This window comes from Sapajus apella, unplaced genomic scaffold (genome assembly GCF_009761245.1).
Source record: "Sapajus apella isolate SASKATOON/1434 unplaced genomic scaffold, GSC_monkey_1.0 scaffold105, whole genome shotgun sequence".
NCBI classification, from domain to species: domain Eukaryota; kingdom Metazoa; phylum Chordata; class Mammalia; order Primates; family Cebidae; genus Sapajus; species Sapajus apella.
Window position 1 is genome coordinate 5258844 of NW_022437045.1, and position 19595 is coordinate 5278438.

The 19595-nt window shown below is 36.4% G+C and overlaps 1 protein-coding gene across 7 annotated transcripts in view; it reads right to left on the bottom strand.

The window, feature by feature from the left end:
- ESR1 (estrogen receptor 1) overlaps nt 1–19595 on the bottom strand; it is a 399499-nt gene that overhangs the window by 148339 nt on the left and 231565 nt on the right. For all 7 annotated transcript variants that reach the window (XM_032258797.1, XM_032258792.1, XM_032258794.1 and 4 more), the window contains one exon: nt 6037–6372. In XM_032258797.1, coding sequence (XP_032114688.1) covers nt 6037–6372 — 336 coding nt within the window. The remainder of the gene's footprint in view (nt 1–6036; nt 6373–19595) is intronic.

A 19595-nucleotide genomic window follows, 5' to 3' on the forward strand; every position in this document is an offset into this window, starting at 1 on the left:
TTTGTCTAAATTTCCCCTTTAATTAAAATGCCAGTCTTTATTGAATTAGAGCTTATGCTAATGACCTCAATTGAACTTGATTAAAGTACATCAGATTCTGAGGTACTGGGGGTTAGGACTTCAATATATCTTTCTGAGGGGATGCAATTCAGCCCATAACACACTTTAATCATAATATATCTATTATTGAAAACAGACATTCTCCATGCCAAATCCCCCTGGAAGTAGCAAAGCCACAGGCCAACATTCCCCATAGGGTGTCCTGGGGACACCAAGCACCACAAGTCTACTGTGTTCAACATACACATGCCCTGGCCCAGATTCACTGTATTAGTCCATTTTCACACTGCTCATAAAGATATACTCCACACTGGGCAATTTACAAAAGAAAGAGGCTTACTGGACTTATAGTTCCACATGGCTGGGGAGGCCTCAAAATCATGGTAGAAGGTGGAAGGCATATCTTACATGGTGGCAGACAACTGAAGAGCTTGTGCAGAGAAACACCTCTTTTTAAAACCATCAGATCTCTTGAGACTTATTATCATAGGAAGAGCACAGGAAAGTCCTGCCCCCATGATTCAATTACCTACCACCTGATCCCTCCCACAACACATGGGAACTCAAGATAAAATTTGGGTGGGGACAGAGCCAAACCATATCACTCACTGACATAGAACCTGGAGGAGGGTGGGCAAAAATGACCCAGACATGTTTCTCAAATACTCTCAAGTTAAGAAAAGGATTTTTAAAGGCTTAATAGCATCCAGGCCAACAAGCATCTATGAGTCTTCAAAGTTTCATGTGAAACAAAAAGCCAGTCAACAGCAGCTGCTTTCCTTGAGTTTCACCAGAGCTTCCACAGGAGGAGTAGAAAGCTGGGCAGGGTGACTTGGACATGGAACACTTGCAAAAAAGCTGCACATTACCAGTCCAGAGGGGCTGCCATCATGCCTGCTAGGGTGATTCCAGCCCAATTCTAAAGCTCTTATTATACAGTGGGTGCAAAATGTAAACTGTGAATCTTGTCCTTAAACATAGGCATCAGTCATCTCTCCAGGATGTCACCCATACTTCCGTGTCGTGTTATCTTTCACTGCCTTGCCAAAGCAGGCTGGACACCACAACAGCCTGAGACCAGGGTTTACTGGTCCAATGACAGGTTGAGAAGCAGAGTACTGGGAAGTCCTGCTAAGTCTCTGGAATCTACAGGAACTTCCCAGAATTGAGTGTGTTCCTTGAAGAGGCTGCCAATTCCCAGACTGAGGTATTATGCCCTCTCCCGGAACTGTCATCCTTACCCATTTTAAGTTTCGAATTTCACTTGCTAAGTGAAACTCACTTTGCAGATAGACAGTTGAAGCCTGCTGAAGTCCTCAGAGCGCATGGCTCTGTATTCCTCTAGCTATTTCTCTGTCCCTTACAAAAGAGAGGTTGGAAATGGAAGTGGAGTCTCACTAAGGTGGCTGTAAGAGAGATAGCAGAACAGCAGGTAGATTTTGAAGAGAGGAAAAAAGAAAAATGCCACAGCCTTAGAAAGCAGTTCTAGTTTATGGGAAATTTGAGCTGAAATGGGTGGGGCTCAGAGGCTTCTTAAAATTAAAACTTTCAATATTTGCCTTTCATTTATTCATTCATTCATTCCAGCATTTCCTTAGCTCAAATCACTGCTAATTTTAATGATGAGGATGTGGATGAGGATGAGAGGCAGAGAAGCAAATTCTTGGATTCCTGGAGAATACAGACACAGAAGAGGCCTTGAGCCCTGGAATCACTCAGACAACCATGCATCCTTGAGACAACACAGAAACTTCCGAGAAACCTGAACTTGGGGCTGTTGGGAGGCAGGTCGAGAAAGAGTAAATCGTCTACTCCTGGGGCCAAAACAGAGCAAGGAGGCAACCTGAAGCAAATGACAGGGAGTGAGTACTGGGGAGGAAGAGGGGCCTTCTTGAGTGTTGAGCAGAGAGAGACTTGGCAGGAAAGGGGAAGGAGAAGGTCATCTTGTTTGCCACTAAAAGAATGAGGAAGTGGTTAAAGTGGCATGTTTCGCAGGAAGCCAAGCTGCCCCTGAACTGCCCCTTTTCCTATCTTCCTCTTCCTGGGCCAGCACTCAGCGTGCTTTCCCAGATCTGTGCCCAGTGGCAGTTCATGAGGCTGTCACACTTTTAGTGATAAGTATTTAACAGGCAATAAAAACTCAGGGCTAGACATCTATCCAAATCTTCATAAACTATATAGAACTGTAGCACAAACTTGAAGAATAAAATTGCTTTTGAGACATGTAAAAATTATGATGAAGTTTGGAAAAGGCTTAATTTTTAATAAATCAAAATGACACTTTGGTGACACAATTCAATCTTCTGGGAAAAAACTCAGATGTATGTCATTAACACTGAAACTAAGAATGAACCACTCAATGATGCAATTGAGTGTGATGCTGAAATGAAAAATACAACTTTTACAGTCATATTTTTTCTTTTTAACCTTCAGCTCAATGATATTACATTTATTGACTAGTTTCACCATGTGTAGAATAATAGTAAATTAGGATTCAATCATCTAATTTTTTTAAACTAAATCTCTATCCAGGAATAAGGCTATAAAATGTCTCTTAAAGATAAATTACAGAGCAAACAATAAGGAGAACAACCTTCTCTATAGGTAAATATCAAAAAGCAGATACATAGTATGTGTTATAAAAAAGCATCTTTTGTCAGAGCTAGCTTAGTAGGTTTTATCATTCTTGTGGCTACTGGTGTTTTTAAACTGCAAGAGAAAAAAAAATCATATCTTAAGGTCATCTTTATCCAGGTCTACTAGAAGTACTTTGTGGATTGGAACTTGACTGTCACACTTGTAGGATGCACTTTATCCTAAAGCTCTTCTCATCTTAATTCTGGGTAGAGAAACATATCAAGTCAAAAAATAAGCCCCAGATATTTATAAAAAGGAAAATTCAACTTATAATCATCAACATTTAAAAATTCTGACAATATTCTTTTAGTTATAAAAAAAGAAGAAAAACACTTCTAGAACTACTAAGATAGTCCAAAGTACTGATTATTTTTGTTAAAAATTCATTCAAAATGAAGTCAATTAACAATTTCTGTTACATTGATAGGTATTCTGAGGATTATTCAAATGTTCCATGAGAGTTTTTGTATTATACAGCTAATTCCAGGTATTTCTAGAACTGAACTTTTTGCTATTCTTCTTACTAAAGATATTTACTATTTCCTTATTTATTTGTTTAGAGACAGAATCTCATTGTCACCCAGGCTGGAGTGCAGTGGTGGGATCTTGGCTCACTGCAGTCTCTGCCTCTCTGGTTCAAGTGATTCTCCCACCTCAGAATCCCAAGTAGCTGGAACTACAGGTGTGCACCCCCAAAGCCGGCTAATTTTTTTTTTTTTTTTTTTTTGTAGAAATGAGGTTTTGCCATGTTGACCAGGCTGGTCTTGAACTCCTGATCTCAGGCGATCCGCCCGCCTCAGCCTCCCAAAGTGCTGGGATTACAGGTGTGAGTCACTGTGCCTGCCCTATTTCCTCTTTTTAAAAATTGCTCTTATCATTGTCATTCTCAAACTATTATCTCATAAATGTTACATTGCCTATATCAGATTTTCAGTGTGGGTTATGGTTTTTAAATAACAGATGGTATTTGGACATATATAAGATATGTTTTTCAAAATGTCTCTTTGTCCATTTTTCTGAAAAGCTTGACAACTATCTATAGAGCTTTTGCAGAAGACTTTTTTCTTCCCTTATTTTTCATCTTTTTTAAAATCAATGACTAATTTTATTTTGCTTGGTCAGACAAGTAGGCCTTTGATTTACAACAACTGCATTCCCATGGAACACACACACACACACACACACACACACACACACACAGAGTTTCATTTTCTGCCTTTATAATTCTTTTTTTTAAATGATGAAGTAAGAAGACATAGTTTATTAGTCTAAGGATTTTGGAATCATTCAGGTCTTTTAAACTAACATGATGCAGTTATAGAGTGGTTTTGTTATAGATCTTATTAGCATAAGTTTGCCTAGCTCTGGCTTTAATAACTGTATTTTAACAATTATTAGCCTATATATCATATTTTCCTTTCCTTGGCTTCTCCACTTTATTCCCAAATTCAGAAAATTATTGATGTGAATTCTTCAACCACTGGCAATATATTTGAGCTTAATTCCAGTTGTTTCAAATGTTCTTTAATATTTTATTGTTAGAAAAATGTCATGATGGGAATCTACTGATACATAGGAAGATGTCTATACTTGAGTTCAGCAGTACTCCAGAGCTAATGTTACCAAGATTTTATGAGGGAAAATATATGTTTGCAGGAAAATAAAAATTAACAGCAACCAAGGGTTGGTTCTCAAATATATGACCATTAGTTTCTTTCTTTGTTTATAACAAATATAAAGAAAAAACATAGCTACATTACAGTTAGATTCCAACAATTAACTTATAATGTATCTGCTTCATATAAAAATGCTAAAATACGTAAGTACTCAAGAAAACTTTTCATTCTGAAGATGACCACGAATTTTTGTTTGCCAGCTCAATTGACACTGAAAACCTAAATTTGCCTGTTATTCTCCATGCTTCCTTGTAACCGAATAACCACCCAAACCACCAAAATGGTGGCCTCTAACAAGATTGGGTTCTGGTACTGCTGGCTCCTTTTTCTACAGCCCATATGTTTATATGCTGATAGATACAAATACATGTAAGATTCTTTAAAGCCAAACATAAGTTCACTTGGGCTGTAACACAGCAGTGACCCTTGAAATGCAAGTACCAAACTCCACATTCTTTTAGTTTCATACAAAACATTTCATGCTTCATAGGAAACAATTAATTGTATCTATTAAAAGAATCCAAATGAGAAAATGTCTAACTAAATCTATCACTCGTTTTATCTATAAGCCCAGAAAAAAAATTTAGCTTCCTCTTGCCTCGGTTCATCTACATTAGTTCCTGAATGGATACACTGGGGCAGGAAGTAAGTCATTTCCTAGTCTTGTTTCCACACACACTTGAGTTCTTCTCCCAGAGCAACAAGAATAACAGTCCAATTTTACCACAATACCACTTCTGAGAGAATCAACTAAAGGAACAAGGTGTCACTTCAGCCACTGTGTCTCTAAAATTTCTTTCAGGGATGAAACCTTAATTTATTTTTCCACTGTCTTTCTCTTTTTCCTAAAATATTAAGTATAAACCAGGTTGGATAAATAATTGGCATTCAGTAGATAACCTTATTATTATCTCTTTAATCCATAAAGATCTTTCTTAACTTTTTTTTTTAAACATGGTCTTGGTGACAGAGCTAGGGTGCAGCGGCACTCCATACAAACATGATTCACTGAAGCCTTTATCTCCTGGGATCAAACCATCCTCTACCCTCAGCCTCCCCAGTAGCTGGGACCACAGGTGTGTGCTACTGCACCCAGCTAATTTTTAAAATCTTTTTTGTAGAGACAGGGTTTCAAAATGTTGCCCTGGCTGGTCTCAAACTCCTGGGCTCAAGCAATCCTCCCACCTCAGCCCCCAAAAGTGCTAGGAGTACAGGCATGAGGTGTCACACCCAATCTTAAAAATCTTTTCAAGATAAAATTGTTTTATTAATAATTGAGACATTTTGAACAAAGGTTATTAATATTAAAAACTTTTGTAGATCATTTAGTGTTAAAAGTTTCTGCTACTGTGAACACATACTATTAAACAGTTTTATCATGTAGTGTCCACCCTAAATCTTTTTGGTGAATAGATGGTTAAAAATAAATTATATCAACTTAAAAATTTTAGTCTCCTAGATTTTGATTTAAAAATATTCTTTTCTAACATCCAGGAAAATTACAGTGTGCTGATACTGAAAATGTACACATCTCCTGTAACCTTGAAACCAATTACATAACAAGTTATTGCTTGCTTCTTTTTCTCCTACTATTTCTCCCAGGACATCACAACCACTTCTTGAAAAGCTATTAACTATTAAAAGCTGAGTTTCACATTCTTACCTGGTACCCTCTTTGCCCAGTTGATCATGTGAACCAGCTCCCTGTCTGCCAGGTTGGTCAGTAAGCCCATCATCGAAGCCTCACTGAAGGGTCTGGTAGGATCGTACTCGGAATAGATTATGGGGGGCTCAGCATCCAACAAGGCACTGACCATCTGGTCGGCCGTCAGGGACAAGGCTGGGCTGTTCTTCTTAGAGTGTTTGATCATGAGTGGGCTTGGCCAAAGGTTGGCAGCTCTCATGTCTCCAGTGGACCCCACTTCATTCCTGCCCTCCCCATCATCTCTCTGGCGCTTGTGTTTCAACATTCTCCCTCCTCTTCGGTCTTTTCGTATCCCTAAAAACAGAGGGGGAAAACAACAAATTAGTTTACTTTTTTCCCATGTAAACTTTTATACAAAACAATCTTCAAAGCTAACCATCTTTCATTATATTTGAATAAATACTCTCAAGCAAGGTGAGCTGGTAAGTGTTTCACAAGTGTCTCTCCAAGAGAAAAAGAAAAAGACTTTGATTTGTAGCAGTGGCCAGTGTTCATGGTGTAAATGCTGCCACCATCACAAATTTCAGGCCACTTGTCTGACATCAAGTGGCTTACCAAAATTGAACAGTAGGTGCTCGTGAGCCCAAACAAACTGACTCTGACACACCAGGTAGGGTTGTGTGTGTGTAACAGGTGTTATAACAAGAACAGAATTCTAATTAGTTATTCTTAAAATATGGTTTGGCATCAAAGACTACTTCTGCTAGTAATATTCTTTTAATAGTAAATTAAAAGGGAGTTTTTAAAACTATGTAGTCCAAATAGACTTATTCATGGGCAAGGATAAATAAGAATGACTTGCTCATACGGTATATTTGAACAAACGTGTGACTGAAATATATATATATGTATATATATATATATGTTATATATGTGTTTTTATATATAAATACATAATATATTAAATGACACTTTAAAAACATAGCGACACCATGAACTCTTCCCATTTGCTCAGTATTAAAATAAACCTTTCTCATGTAATAGTAAAAATTATAATAAAGATTATTATTACTAATATGCATTCAGCACCTACTACATATTTTAAGCATTTACATACACAGAAGCACTTTAGAACTAATTTAGTTCTTACAATAATCTTGTTAAGTTTAAGAAACCGTTAGTGAAACTAACCAACTTGTACAAGATCATTCTCTATTAAGTATGATTCCATATTCTGGCTCTGAAAAGAAGTTTGCTTTAACAAGTTTCAGGACATTGTCTAGGTACTAACTTAACAAATTGAAGGACACCTAAAAGTAAAAGATGAAAACAGTGGCATCTGACCAGCCATTGTCCCTGGTCAGGCATTTCAATTTTCATTGCCAGATTTGCCAATGAGGTTATAATATCTGAATTAAGAGAGATGATGTTTCCACTATAACCTCAAGTCATCAGAGCACACCTGATGTATCACACTCATTGCTGGATCTGAAAATATAAGAAAAATCAGTCTATTCAAGTTACAGTAACTAGAAGCATAAGGAGACATGAAATCAGGTCATATAGTGAGCAAGTGAGGAACAAAGAAGGGTTAGCCTAGAGAAAGGAAAACACGGAGGAAGCAGGAGCACTGCCCTTAGATGGGTTGTTCTGCGTAAGACGGTTCAACTTGTTCTTTTTGAGGCTAAAATAGAAGCAGGGTGTGGAAACGTTTTAGTTAGTTACAGCTCAATGTAAAGAAGCAGTTTGTAACACTCAGAGCTAACAACAAAGATAGAAACTGCCATCATAGGAAATGATGAGGTGGATCGCTGTGGGTTTCCAAGAATAGTCTAGATGAGGACTTTCAAGGGATGTTTCCAAATGGATTCCATTATCCAGAAAGCGTTTGCACTAGCTGACCTCCAGTAGACCCTCCAATGCTGAGACTGTACTGTATGACTTTACCATCTTCTATTTGAAATGTTAAAAAAAAAAAAAGTAAGAGCAGGAGACTTATGGTAGAAATCAGGGAAAATATGTCAAAAGCAAAGAATTTTTTTAGATTCAGATTTCTCAGAAAATTCTGAGATCAGAGTTTTGAGAAGATGAGCTCTAACTTGTATTTGCCAGCTTTGGGTGAGGACTAGGGTAAGAAAATGCCTGGTTCTTTGATATTAGTCAGTGTATTACCCAAATACTATTTATAATTCTACTCCACAAGTTTAGAAAGAAATTAAGAATGTGCTCAAGTCTTACAGGAAAGATGCAGCAGTGATTACAATCTTTTAATAGCAAATCTACATAAAGAAATAAAAGCAAGTGATTTGATTTAAAAAGAAATGATTAGAAGGTGATACTGTTTTTCCTAAGGTGAAATCAAGAGTTGCCAAATTATAACTACACACTGTATTTTACCTTTTAAAAATAAAGTATTAAAAAAAAAAGCTCCTTCCATAAATGTAATTTATCTTCCTTTAAAAAGATTCCAAAGATAAAGAAAACCACATAGATTAATGAAACAAAACAAAATAAAGTATTACCACGCACTTTAAAAGGCTTTAGCAGTCATACTAAAGATAAGCTGATTTCCAACAGAAGAATTTTAGAATCAATTCAGAAATTGATATTGGTGGTTACCAAAAATATTATATCAAAGTATTTGTTCATTTAGTAAAACTCCATTCAATACTTACAATGTATATTCATGGAAGGTGCAGTGGTAAACAAATACAGATCATGTTACCCTCTATCAAGTTTTCAGCTTGGAGGGAGGAAGGCATTGATTAAAAGTTATTCAGTACTTGTTGATAGAATTAATGAACGAATGAACTGCTGAAAGCACAATGGATGGGAGGAAGTGACTGGGGAAGAAGGAGACAAAGAAAACTTCTCTAAAAAGGATGTTACATTTAAATCAAATGATGATATGTCCCTTCTTGGAGGAATTTAGGAGTAGATTACTTAGATGGCTTAGTTGTAGTACTATGTAAAGAAGTAAGTTGAACCACCACACCCATTTACATCTCACAACTGTATGTCTCAAGTTGTTCAACACAAGACACACAGGTTTGGGCTTTGGAACAACAAAATACAACTGAAAAGATGAGGAAACAGTTGACTATTTATAAAATCATCAAATAATCAAGTAAGTGAAAATAGATTCACTTAGCACTAACAAATATTTTCTTTAATATACTGATATGGTTTGGCTGTGTCCCCGTCCAAACCTCATCTTGAATTTACCTACTTTAAATGGGGACTGTGGTAAGAAAATGCCTGGTTCTTCAGTATTAATCAGTGATTTATCCAAATACTATTTACACCTCTACTCTATAAGTTTAGAAAGAAATTAAGAATGTGCTCAAGCCTTACTTCAAAGATGCAGCATAATCCCAACACGTTGTGGGAGGGACCCAGTGGGAGGTAATTGAATCATGGAGGCAGGTTTTTCCTGCGCTGTTCTCACGATAGTGAATAAGTCTCATGAGATCTGATGGTTTCATAAAGAGCAGTTCCCTTGCACATGCTCTCCTGCCTGCCGCCATGTAAGACGTACCCTTGCTTCTCCTTCACCTTCTGCCGTGATTGTGAGGCCTCCCCAGCCATGAGGAACTGTGAGCTCATTAAACCTATTTTTCTTTATAAATTACCCCATCTCAGGTATTTCTTTATAGCAGTATGAAAATGGACTAACACATATACCCTAAATGTACTATATTTTTCGAATTCCAAATTCCCTACAAAATATACAAACAAAACAAAAACAAAAAATTATACATATTATATGGCCAACTGCATGTGATAGGATCCCAAGGGAATGGTTCAATGAAGAATGGATCATCTTCTACATGGGAGTAGTAATTTCACATATTATTGGTCATAAGATTGCAGGCATTTTACAGAAGTTCAAAAATATCTAACTAGAATTGAGTGGAAGAAGGTAAAAAAAGATCTGATTTCTATTTCAATTTTACCATAGGTTCAGTGAAAGCTACAGATCAGAAACAACAGGCTGTGTCACTATGGAACATATGGCTTACACTTAATTACACAGAGCAGTGGACCACAGGAGTGGCACGGATAATTGAAATTTAAAGAAAGAGTTTGAAACTCATTCCCTGCTTCCTACCAAGCCATTTTCTGGAATTGTCAGTAGAGCAGCAACATAGAGTAATATGGAATTTACTTAAGTTCATCCCCCAACTGCCTAACTTTTGTTAACTCTCAGGGAAAAGTCAAAAGGCCAAACTACCAGTTCATAAGGCAGAAGGGAAACAAATGAAACAGTTAGTTTAGGCCATGCAAATATTTTTGACAATCAAGAAGTTTATTTGTAGCAAACAACATGTTGGCTTGGAATGCCATACACACAAGGTACATTGCCATTCATACACAAGCATGCGTTTTTCCAGAATGGTTGAGCAATATATTCAACAGCACAATACAGATGTTATGCCCTGGATAGCTGCTACTGTACACTGTCATTATCTCTCAAGTTATGTAACTGACTAGACAATATTTGCATCAAAGCAAATTTCTTTGTACCTTTTTAAAATTTTAACCTTAACAATTATTGAAGGATTTTTCTTTTTTAAAAAATTTATTTATTATACTTTAAGTTCTGGGGTACATGTGCAGAACATGCAGGCTTGTTACATAGGTATACACATGCCATGGTGGTTTGCTGCATCCATCACCCCGTCATCTACATTAGGTATTTCTCCTAAGAAGGATTTTTCTAACAAGACCCACCTGTTTTATATAAGGGATTGAGATACCAAGCTCTCTTTCATCCTGTGGGCCCACTGTAATTATGAAATGCCACCACCAGTTTGAATTTCAATTCCTTAGGTTAAAGCAACTCTAAATCCTCATCACATTGTAATAAGGATTTTAAAAGGCTGAGTATACAATTTCCACTTAGTAGCAATCCATGTGGATTTGGATGATTCTAATCCACCCTAGGAAGTGCTAACTTAAGGGAATTTATTAAAGCAATAAACACAGGCAATAGGAATGAGGAAAGCGAGAGAGATAGCACGAAGGGCACTCTCTAGGGGAGGTGAGGCCTAAGGAGTCTCTTCAAAGTCACTTGGGAGCTAGGTGGAAAAGCAGTACATGGGACAACTTGTGGCAAGGAGAAAGGAGCTAAAGACATAGCTGCTTAAACAATTATATCCTGGCCCTAAAATAAAAAGATCTGTCCTAATGAGTCAAATGCCTAATGAGGCATTTTCAAAGACTACCTCTAATTACTTCACAATTTGTTTAATCATCTGTTTTTTTTTTTTGTTTTTTTTTTTTCATCCTTTAAATTCTTTGGCTTGGCTATTGCATCTCAGAAAAAGTTAACATATTGCCTTAATATTTATTAGTGATAGAGTTCACTGGGTTATGCTTCTAATGCACTTCAATTTTTAAATTTTCTGTTATTGAAATGAGCTTTCCTCTTCTTAATATGCTATGCTTCTGGAAAAAAAAAAAACTAGTATAATATCAGTAAAGCTATCTCTCCAGTTTCCCATGACTACTTTAATGTATTATTAAATATTTCAAACATTTGCATAATCACTGCCTTTCATTTCTCAATAATTCACAGGGTATTAAAAAGTGAGACAAAGAAATACACTAAGAGCTTTTGAATTCAACATGTTAAAGAAAACAGACGTGCTGATTAATTAAGAAATAAATAAAGACAATAACTAATAAAACTTGCTCCAGAAAGACTCCCCTGTATCAATTCTAACACTCTCCCTTCAAATACTATAAGGTAAGTACTGTCATTGCCCCCCATTTAATAGAAAAGAAAGAAGCTCAGATTAACTACCATGCTCAAGGTCATACCACAGGCAGCACAGGGGTTTGAATCGAGGTCTGTCTGCTTCCAAGGCCTCTGTACCACAATGTTATTGATTGTAAAGCATTGGTAAGACCATCATATCATGCTACATCATTACACTGTGATTTGTATAATTATAGATTATTATTAGTGTTATCACAGCCTCTAAATGTGTCAGGTCAAGGAACTATAAATTATCTGGTTCACTTAAAGCTACTTATTGTTCTTTTCTTCTCTCCTTTCATATCTACAAACTCACCTTAACCTACTGAACATATCCTCATATATCTCTGCCTATATCTTTGCTGTCTTTAAGTTTCCCTCCTAGTTCAAACGCTTATTCCTTCTTGCCTAGATCATTGCAACAGATTCTAATTTGTCACCTTGCCTATCTTCAGTCTTCCCTCCAACCCAATTGACTGATCTTGCCTTTCAGTCTTCCTTTCAATCAATCCCTCAATGACTGCCTTACCCATCAGCAGGAAACTCTTGGCAATTCCATGGGGCTACCAGAGGTGGTGCTGTTGAGGTTTCTGGTCATCTCATACCCCCATTTGTCTAAAGCAGCTATGCTTTTATATGTGTTTTTTATATTGGGATTAGGGAAAGAACTGATTTTAGATAGGGTACCCTGGTTTTGTTTTACATTTTAAAAGATACTGATCTGAATAAAATCAAACTCTAAGATTCATGCATTTCCACAAATAGTCTCAAAGTACTTTTCAAACCTGTCTTTACAAATCTCCTCCAAAAATCTTTATTTTTTATAAAACAAGAATGAGCCTGTGCCTCTTTTTATAATATTTTCCAACACCACCTTTTTCTTTTTCTATGCCTCCTCTTTTATTGGCCTTGAAAATCCAATTAATGCCCATTTCATCCATAGCGAATCTTGAACCCCACTCTAGTTTTGTGGCTCTCCCTCCTCTGTTCTTGTAGTTTTTCTTTCCTGTACCATTCATTTGGCAACTGTGATGTGCTACCTTATACATATACTAACACCTAGGTTCCTCCCCACTTGCTGTGGCCTGAAACTTCTCTCCAGGCTGGAAGCAATCAGAAAGCTCACCCCAATTTTTTCCCTTTCTCACCCTGCACTGATTGATGTCCAAGGTTTAAAGACAACAGTGTCATGTCCAGTGTTTTGTCCAGTTTTTGTTTATTATATTTTCTGGTGGGAGGGTAAATTTAGCCCTCTTTACTCAATCTTGGCCAGAAGCAGATGTTTCTGGTAATTTTTTGGTCATTTGTTTAACAAAATCCTTTAACATCGTCTTTTCTCATTAACCAACTACCAGCTTGAAATTCTTAGTTTCTTCTTCTAGAGTTTTGCTAGCATGGACCTTATTAGGATTTCCTTTTATTTTCCCATAAAGTCTAAGAACCAAAGACAATTTCAAACCCAACTGAGAAAAACTGGTGGGGTTGGGAGGCAGTGAAGATGATTTTTAGTAGGTAAAGGATGTCCGATTTACCACCTGCCACCCAACTTGTCCTACATGGCATGTTTGGGGGTCTCATTTCCTCAGAGCTGCTCTTCCCATGCCCTAACACTATGGTTCATTGCTTCCAAGCATCAAGTCCTGCCTTTCCCACCTCCTGACCAATGAGAACATTTCCATCCATCTTCATTCATCTAATGATGCTCTCTGATACAGATTACAATGATTGGGAGACAAGGTTGTTGTCTATTCCTTTACAGTGGAACTTAGGAGTACAGCACAGTCCCGATGACCTCAGATAAGGGGTCACAATGCAAATATAACTCTTCCTTTATTAAATGGGATGATATACCCTATTGTAGAAGCAGGTTCCCAAGGCAAGTTGGAAAGGTTCTTCTGTTTCGTGTTACATAATGAAAAAGGGAACAGATTGATGTGACTGATCTCTAGGATTTGAATACATCCCAAAATAAGACTCCAGTTTCAGAATCTTCCAGAAATTCAGAATCACTAAGAAGTTCAGAATCACCTAAAGTTACAGAAATTTAGAAAAGCTGATGACCAAGGAGAGATTTCATTCTTTTTTGGAGTACATTTAAGTGAGCCGTTCTTTGTAGGGCATTGTTTGAAAACTATTGAAAACTGTAATGAATTAACTAACTGGTGTAATACTTATTTGATAATACTTGGTTTCCCAGCATCTTAGTCACCTTTCTACATTTGGCGAATTCCTGGTACATGAATTGGTGGGTGTCAGGACTCACCTTCCACTCACAAAATCTACAAGGCAATTACTCGTGTCTGTGTCTCTAGACTCTAAGGTAAAGGTAGGTGACCCGGGCCCTACCTGCGGCCTGCTCCCCTGTGACTGTGACGTCTGGACAGAGAACGATTCAGTCTGCTGTCCTGTGGTGGATCTGCTGCCCAGGAGTCAAGGTCATGGCTGCTGCCAGGCTGCCCCCAAGGCATTACACTGGTGAAATGCTGGCTGCCATGCTGCTCTTGGTTTCCACCTGTTTTCCAAGCCTGGTTCTTCATCTCTCACATTAAATCTGTGATCTAACCAAAATTACTTCAATATTTTCTTTCGTGCTGACGTGAGAACCAGTTTGTCTTGCTTGTGATCAGTAATAATAACAAACTAACATTTATTGAGCATTTGCCATATCCCAAGTGCTCATCTAAGCTCCTGACTATGCTACATCATGTAATTTTCAAAGCCACAATATAATGTAAGTGCTATTAGCATTCCTTTCTACAGCCAAGGAAACTGACACATGAAGCTGGGGTTTGAACCCAGGCAGACTAATTTCAGAGCCCATAATCTTAATTACCATGGCATAACTGCCTGGGAAAACACTGACTGGCACAATTGGTAGAAACCCACATGCACTGTATTCAATATAAATGTGTTCTGTGTTTACATATGGGGCTCTAGAATCCTTAGAGGGCAAACAATTATATAAGCCAGTGCCTCTATTGATCCATTATGGATATGATCATGATTCTGTAATTCCTGGAATAATCAGCTATAATATTTCTTATTAGAGATTTCAAATTGCACACATCCTGGTCTAGAAATTCTTTCTTAAAAATAATTTTCTTGTTTTTTCCCTGATGCTTTTATTTTTGAAAATTATTTACCTATTAATAGATTATGGTGCTTGAATATCAGATGTAGTAAAATAGGGTATTATTCTGCACATGGAGCAGATAGGCTAAAACTGCTATCTCCTACCAAAATTAGCTCTCAAAGTCATCTTCATCACGATTTTTCAAAGGTATGACAACTGGTCGAGAATGGTTAAAAAAGTCCCTAAGGAATAGAAGAATGTTGTTATCACTCATGTAAAATGTACACATGCTTATACACTTTGAAGCAGCTTTCATTTTATTCATTCACTTAATACAACAAAGTTATTCAGAATCAGGCACTGCTATGGAGCAAAAAGACAAATCCCTACCCTTGCAACATCATATTTTTGTGAGGAAGACGGGCAATAAACAAATAAATATATAATGTCTGGTAATGATTAGTGCTAGGGGAAAAAAACAAAGTGTAAAGCAGGTGGAGAGAGTGTTTAGGTCAGGGAGCATTTCTCTGAGCTGCAGAAACCAGAGTGAAGTGAGGAGGGTGAATGAACAATACATGAATGCTGACAGCAAAAGGAAATGGACTCAACAATTTCCAGTAAGAGCCAAAGACCAGGGAGGTTCTAGCAGCATAAGCAAGGAAAAAGTAAGACAAGGGAGGCCAATCCCACAGGGCTAAGGTGAGAGCTTTGCATTGTACTCTGAAAGAGATGAGAAGCCACTGCCTTCCACAGAGCAGAGGAGTGCCAATGATAGAGTTTATAGTTTTGAAAATATTACTCTGCCTCTTCTTGGAGGAACTCAATAAGCAAAAGTTACAAAATAAGTTAGGAAGACATTGTAGTTGACAAGGAAACAGGGGGCTTTTATTAAGGTGATTTAAAAAATGATGAGAAGTGTCTGAGTTCAATTTATTTTGAAAATAAAGTCAACAAGACATGCTGATGGATTGGATGTGGAATGTGAGGAAAGAGATAAACAATAGTGATTAAGAGTGTGAGGGCTCTAATGGAAAAAAGAAGACAACATACAATAAAAGATGGTTAATATAAACAGAAAGATGGAAATTTTAAGAAAACAAAAGCAAATGCTAGAAATGTAAAAATGATATAACAGAAATGAAGAATGTCTTTGAGGACTAATCAATTGATTCAATATGGCTAAGGAAAGAATCAATGAGCTGGAAGATAAATCAGCAGAAACATCCCAAACTAAAACTTAAAGAATCAAAAGACTGAAAATGCAAAAGGTATAACAAACATATTCATAATTGGAATACCAGAAAGAAAAAAAGGAAAGGAGAAGTAGAAATATTTGAGGTAATAATGACTAAGAACTTTTCAAATTTAATGACAGACACCAAACCACAGATCCAGGAAGCTCAGAGAATATCAAGAAGATAAATACATGCCACTCCTTCCAAAGAAAACATGACACCTAGGCATATTGTATTCAAACTGTAGAAAACCAAAGACAAGGAGAAAATCTTGAAAATGCCAGAGCTGGGGCAGGGAAACACCCACCTATAGAGAACAGAATGAAATACCGCAGACTTCTCTTCAGAAACCATACATTAGCAAAGAAAGCAAAGTAAGATATATATAAAATGTTGAAAAAAAGTGACCAATCTAGAATTCTAGGTCCAGGGAAATTATCCCTCAAAAGTAAAGAAAAGGTTAAAATACAATCAGACAAAAATTTGGAGAATTCATCCCCAGCAGACTTGCCCTACAGAATATGTTAAAAGATGTTCTTCAAGCAAGAGGAAGGTATTATAAATCAGAAACTTGGATCTACATAAAGCATGGAAGATATCAGAGAATGTGTAAATTAAGGTAAAAGAAATCCTTTCTAAATTCTTAATTGATGTGAACAATAACTGCCTATTTGAAATCATAGTAGTAACAATGTATAGGTGATTATAGTATATAAGTAAGTGCGATGAATGACAGCTATGTCACAAGGACAGTAGGGAGGAATTGGGAATACTGTTATAATATCCCTATATTTCATATAAAGAGGAACACTGTTATTTGAAAGTGTATTTAGAATAGTTAAAAATGTAACCTGTGAACTTCAGGGGAATCACTACAAAAATTCTTTAAAGAAGTATGGTCCATACTCTAGGAGAAAAGATTAAATGGTATTATATAATTTGCTCAAATAAAACTATGGAGGGCCAAAAAAGAAGCTTCTGGCAACAAATATGAAACAGTTAACAAATATAGGTTTAATTCAAATGTATCAATACTTGCTTTAAATATAAATTGTTTAAATACAACAACCAAAAGATGGAAATTCTCAAATTGATTTTTTTTAAAAAAAACAAACTATACATTGCCTACAACAAGTCCCATTTATTTATTTATTTATTTGTTTATTTATTTAAATTCTTCTGCCTCAGCTTCCTGAGTAGCTGGGACTACAGGTGGCTGGCTCCAAGCCCAGCTAATTTATTTTTTATTTATTTATTTTTTATTTTACTTTACATTCTAGGATACATGTGCAGAATGTGCAAGTTTGTTACATAGGTATGCATGCCATGGTGGTTTGCTGCACCTATTAACCTATCATGTAGGTTTTAAGCCCTTCATGCAAAATACTTTATTTGGTATTTGTCCTAATAAAAACCCCCACTTTAAATATAATGGCTCTGACATATTAAAAGTAAAGAAATGAAGAAAGATACACCATCCTAACATTAATAAAAATAAAGCTGGCATGGCTATATTAATTTCATGCAAAGCAGACTACAAAAGAAGGAAAAGTGTCAAGGATAAAGATAATGATAAAGAGACTGATTGTCTAAGATGATATAACAATAGTAAATATGTGTATACCTAACAAAAGTGAATCAAAACACATAAAGGAAAATGGTTGAAACTAAAAGGGGAAATAGATAAGCCCAAACAATTATTATATTTAGAACCCTCACCATTTTGCTGTCAGTAAGTCCTAGTGCAAGCAGGTAGAAAATTAATACAGATGTAGTTGGCTTAAACAGTATGATTAATCAACATGATCTAATTGATATTTATAGAATACTCCATCAAACCACAACTATAATACACATTCTTCTCAAGCTCTGATGGAATACATGCCAAGATCCACCAAACTCTGGGTCACAAAACACCCCTAACAAATTTAAAAGAATAGAAATTGTACAAAGTAGGCTCTCACATCAAATTGGAAATAAATTAGAAATCAATAACAGAAAGATAGCTGAAAATTTCCCAAATATTTAGAGATGAAACAAGACACTTTTAAAGAATGTATGAGTCAAAGAGAAAGCCTCAAAAGAAATTGTAAACTATTTTTAACTGAATGAAAATAAAAATAGAACATCAAAATTTGTAGGATGCAGGAAAAGCAGTGCTTAGAAAAAAAACTCATAGCATTAAGTAAATATGTTAGAGAGAAAAAAATTATATAATATCAATAACAGCCTAAGCCACCACCTCAGGAAACTAGGGAAGAAAAAAACTAGATAAGCCTAAAGCAAGCAGAAGAGAAAGAATAATACAGACAGTTCCCAACTTAAGATGGTTTGACTTATTTTTTAACTTAACAATGGGTGCAAAAGCAATATGCATTTAGCAGAAACTGTACTTAGAATTTTCAATTTAGATCTTCTCCTGTGCTAGCAATATGCAGGACAATACTGTCACTTAATGCTGGGCAGCAGTAGCAAGCCACAGCTCTCAATCAGCTATGTGATCATCAGGATAAACCATCAATACTCTATAGTGTGTTTTGTTGCCAGATCATTTTGCTCAACTGTAGGCTAACATATGTGTTCTGAGCACATTTAAGGGAGGCTAGGCTAAGCAACAGCATTCAGTAGGTTAGGTGCATTACATGCATTTTTGACTTACGATATTTTTTCAAATTGCAGTGGATTTATTGGGATACAACCCCATTATAAGGAGCATCTGAAATTAGAGCAGAAACCAATAAAATTGAAAACAGAAACATAATATATAAATTCAGTGAAACAAAAACCAGTTCTTTTAAAAGATCAGTAAAATTGATAAACTTCTATTCAGGCTAATTAAGAAGAAGCAGCTGGGCACAGTAGCTCATAACTGTAACCCCAGCATTTTGGGAGGCCAAGGCGGGCAGAACACTTGAGGCCAGGAGTTGATAACCAACCTGGCCAACATGGCAAAACCTCATCTCTACTAAAAATACAAAAATAATTAGCCAGGTGTACTGGAGCATGCCTGTAATACTAGCTACTCGGGAGGCTGAGACATGAGAATCACTTGAACCCAAGAGGCAGAGGTTGCAGTAAGCCAAGATCACACCATTGCACTCTAGCCTGGCTGGCAGAGCAAGACTCTGGCAAAAAAAAAAAAAGAGAGAGAGAGAGAGAGAGACAGAAAACTTAAATATAAATTACCAATATCATAAATGAAAGAGAAGTCACCATGACTGGTCTCACAGAAATTAAAAGGATAATAAAAGAATACTATGAACAACTCTATGCTCACAAATTTGATAGTTTAGATGAAATGGACCAATTCCTTGAAACACACAAACTACCAAAAGTCACACATGGAGAAATAAACAACCTCAATATGTATATCTATATACAGATAAAGTAAAGTTATTGAATCAATAACTCATTACCTTCCAATAAAGAAATAATCTGGCTCAGGTGGTTGCATGATTATTTTTAAAAATTTTCAAGAAAAAAATTGTGCCAGTTCTCTACAATC